Here is a 4,200-nt window from a genome sequence, read left to right on the forward strand (position 1 = left end):
TAAATGACTATATTGTAATTTCAGCTTTGCATTCTTTACTTTCATATTATAAAGTTCAAAATGTAAGTTTATAATAATTCCATAAAAAGCAAAATATATACTTCCTAATAAATCACATACTCGAATAATATAAAATCTAATACAAATTACTGAACCAAAAACTACACTTCTATTTAAGCAACCAATGGTTTCGTAATATAAATTTGGGTAAGGCCAGGACATCGTCGAATATAATTTAGTAACTGACAACACTGTTGAAGAAATGTTTCTTTTTATAATTATTATTTTCTTAAAATTGTAGTGTGTGTCCTTTGACGTGTCCCTAACCAGAGCCACAAATCATAATCTGGTAAAGTCTGTATGTCCTAATTTATTATTTTTTTTTATTTTTGAACATGTATGTCCTAAACTTTTATCGTTACATCCAAATTAAAATTGCTCTGCTCCTTGCACTAAACCAAAATTGGATTTCACCACGAAATCCAGCCAAAACCGTGAACATTAATTAATTATTAGTGTCTGCAAACTCGGTATTCAAACTCAAAATTCAAAAGTCGATTCTACTAGTCCCTTCCCCTTGGCCCATTCTGAGGGGAAAAGAAAAAAACCACAAATTAAAACCCTCACAAGCTACCACAAATGAATAATGAAACCTCAATTACTATGTACGATTCTAGGCATTACAAAGACATTAATCAGAATCATTTGAAGGAGTTTGGAATAGAGTGGTATGATTTTGCGGTTTTTGGCATGGTTGGTGTGACCATAATTTCCTCCATATGGGTATTATGGATGAACGAAGCTTCTTCGGGGGCAGGGACATGCAAGAATAACAACAATACCAATAACAAGAACAAGAACAACAACAAAAGTGACGATTTTGAAGTAATAAATCTCGACGATGACGATGATGATGAGAATGTTTTGGTGATGACAACTTCTCGAGGGAATAATAAAAAGATAAATAATAATAACAATAAAAATGAAGGGATGTGTCAGCTATGGACAAGTTGTTGGAAAGGAGTGCACCCATTGTGGCTTCTGTTTACGCGTTTCTCCTCGCTTGTCATCATGGCTGTGTTGGTGTCTATGGATGTTCTTGATTACGATGCATCCATCTTTTTTTACTACACAGAGTATGTTATATAATTTTCATCATATTACAAACTAATTTCTAAATTCATTGGTTGTTTCTGAGAAAGGAAAAAAGGGGGCAAAACATGAAACTATTTTCTTTCTTTGCCTCTTGAATTTCTTTTCCCTCTATTAATATATCATTGTTTCTTTAATCTTTCTTTTTTTTTTGGTTTTCTGCTAGTTATTGGATGCATATGATTCTTGCTTCTTTTGAGCGTCGAACTCACCATTGAACTTTTTTCTTTTTTGGAAAAAATTATTTGCAGGTGGACTTTCACTTTGGTCATGATATATTTTTTGGTAAGCCAATAACATATACCATAATGTTAATTAAGATGTTGTTATAGCTCTTTTTCTTGTTAATTATTATGTCGTGTAATAATTATCATTTGATTTGTGAATGGTTTATTTAGATGGGAACCGTAGCATCTGCGTATGGATGCTGGCAGTTTTGTAAAAAGCCTCCCATTGAACATGAAGAAATGAGTGAGTTTCTTAGAAGAAATTCATCACAAGAGAGAATATCTACAAAAACTATTATTGCTTATTACGAAGAGACCAAACCCAGTGGTTCCTTCGAGATTCAAAAAAGTCGAAATGTAAAAGATGAGTTTAAACAAAGAGTGGGATTCTGGGTTTATGTCGTGCAAATTATCTATCAGGTTTGTTAAAATTCGATTTTTAATTATGGAATAATTTTGGGGAGTACTATCTACAAAGAAATCTAACCTTTTAACAATTTTTGTTAAAATTCAAAGTTTTAGAAAATAAATTTAATTCTCATGTACTGATCTTATAAAAGAATTTTACTCAAATAATTAATCTATCACGTGAGTAAAATAACTAATTTTTAAATTTATTATTTTAAAAGTAATCTAAATGTATATATTTAAATGAGACTATTATTTAAAATTTTTTATACTGTTAATATATTTAAATTAAATTTTTAAATAATTATAGTACTTTTGTAACAAAATTTAGTGATAGATTAAAAATAGAGACTTTTTGTTAAAAAGAAAAAAAATTTACAAAATTCATTGTCCTTTGTCCAAAATAATAATAAAAAAATTAAGATAAGTGTAGTTTCACAAAAAAAAAGTATATTCTTTTTATCTTTTTAATTTTTATCTATTTTTATATTTATTTTTTTCTCTTTTACCAAAAAATGATATTTTGTATTTAACAGACGTCTGCCGGAGCTGTCGTATTAACAGATATTGTATTTTGGGGTCTTATTTTTCCATTCATGTCAATTTCTCATTACAAGCTAAACATGGTGAGTGTAATAATAACCATCATCCTACAAATTCAATGTTACTCTTTTTCACTAAATCCAATTTCTAACCAGATTCATTTTACTATAGATTCTAGGCAAAAAGTAATTAACCAAATAGTAACCGTTTTTTGCTTTTCTGATCTTGGCAGTTAATAATGGGCCTCATGCATTCTATGAATATAGTTTTCCTCCTTTTGGATACAGCTTTGAATAATCTTGTAAGTAATTAGATAAGTTAATTTAACAACAATTTGATAACCAATCAATGGATTCTAATATTATGTGATGCTGCATTTTCTTAATTTCAGCCCTTCCCTTTTTTTAGAATAGCATATTTTGTGCTATGGAGCAGTGTCTATATCATTTTTCAATGGATCATCCATGCATGCGGTTTTACATGGTAAGATATAATTTTTATGCAAAAATTAAATCTTATTTGTATTTTTGGACATTCCCAACTTTAACAAAAAAAATATTGGGATCTCAAACAAAAGGATTAGGAACTATAACTCATAACTCCAGCCATTGGATAGTTAGAATTACTTAGGATTTAAGACAAAAAAATAAGCATTTGTTATCATATATTGAACCATGTTTGTGAATGTAGATTTTACTTCATGTATTGAATTGTAATAGTGAGTTTAATCACAAATATCTAATGATGATGAAAAACTTTATATGTTAATTCAATATACGAGTTTAAATAATTAAAGTAATATGTTTCTTATCAATAATCAAAGTATTGAATTATGAAGAATTGTGGAGTTTAGTGACTAAACTAGCAAACTGTTGTATAACTGGTTACTTTCTATCAAACTCTAATTATAATTTTATCTTCAACTAAAATTTTTAATGTTCATTCTTTCTAAATTTATTATTATCTTGACGCCTTTTTCAAATTATTTATTGATACCTCATCATCATTTTGTCATGCTAGTAAATTTTTTTTCTAATACTAACGCAAATAAGCTAAAAGTTAGTAGCAAATGTGTAGAAATTTTACATGCAGTTATTTCTATGCGAAGTTTATAGTTAAAAACTATTTAATAATTTAATCAAATATATCAAATCGTCTAATAATATTTAACTATTAACTTTATATAAAGACAGTTGTTGTATGTGAGTTTTCACCACCTAATTAATATCATGTCAAATTGGATGGTGGCATAAATAAATTGTGACAATTTGAGAATAAGTTTTAAAAAAGTAGTTATTAGGAATTTTATCTTATATTATTTGCATGATTATTTAAAAGCTTTATTTGTTATATTCATTGCAATATGTAAAGATTCTCTTCTTCCTCCAACAGGTGGCCATACCCATTTTTGGAGCTTAATAGTCCATGGTCTCCCTTTTGGTAATAACACTAATAACTATTTACATAAAGATATGCTTTCTCTATTGTTTTCTTGCTTTTAATAAAGCCAAAACTAAATTATATCACCACTTTTTCAATTTACAGGTATCTCGGTTTGGGAGTAATTCACTTCCCCTGTTACGCATTGTATTCACTAATAGTTAAAGCCAAATACGCAATTCTCAGCAAGCTATTCCCTCAAGCATTTTTGAGGTCATAGGGAATAGATGACAAATAAGATTTGTTCACAAATTATGAGAAGAAAAACTTTTGAGTTCGTTTTGTACATGAACGAATTTATATAGTACTGCTAGATAATTTTTGAATGATGAGTAACTTTCAATGAAAGAAAATTAACTATCAATTAGTTAAATATGATTTGTTATAGAAGATAATGATAGTTATATATTATGTGTACATTAAAAATCAG

At 28.2% G+C, this 4,200-nt stretch overlaps 1 protein-coding gene across 1 annotated transcript; it reads left to right on the plus strand.

The window, feature by feature from the left end:
* The first annotated feature begins 639 nt into the window (after nucleotides 1–639).
* LOC110275579 (uncharacterized) lies at nucleotides 640–3,990 on the plus strand. Its single transcript, XM_021131750.2, has 8 exons — nucleotides 640–1,136; nucleotides 1,404–1,437; nucleotides 1,551–1,799; nucleotides 2,324–2,413; nucleotides 2,563–2,631; nucleotides 2,722–2,813; nucleotides 3,723–3,770; nucleotides 3,876–3,990. The coding sequence occupies exons 1-8, from the start codon at nucleotides 640–642 to the stop codon at nucleotides 3,988–3,990; spliced, it is 1,194 nt and encodes a 397-aa protein (XP_020987409.1).
* The last annotated feature ends 210 nt before the right edge of the window (nucleotides 3,991–4,200 follow it).

This window comes from Arachis duranensis, chromosome 9, assembly GCF_000817695.3.
Source record: "Arachis duranensis cultivar V14167 chromosome 9, aradu.V14167.gnm2.J7QH, whole genome shotgun sequence".
NCBI lineage: Eukaryota > Viridiplantae > Streptophyta > Magnoliopsida > Fabales > Fabaceae > Arachis > Arachis duranensis.

Excerpts from the sequence above, each read along its gene's own strand:
- LOC110275579 (XM_021131750.2), top strand. The coding sequence starts at position 640 with ATGAATAATGAAACCTCAATTACTATGTACGATTCTAGGCATTACAAA. Across the intron at positions 1,137-1,403 it reads ATCTTTTTTTACTACACAGA|GTGGACTTTCACTTTGGTCA; the intron begins GTATGTTATATA and ends AATTATTTGCAG. Across the intron at positions 2,632-2,721 it reads ATACAGCTTTGAATAATCTT|CCCTTCCCTTTTTTTAGAAT; the intron begins GTAAGTAATTAG and ends TCTTAATTTCAG.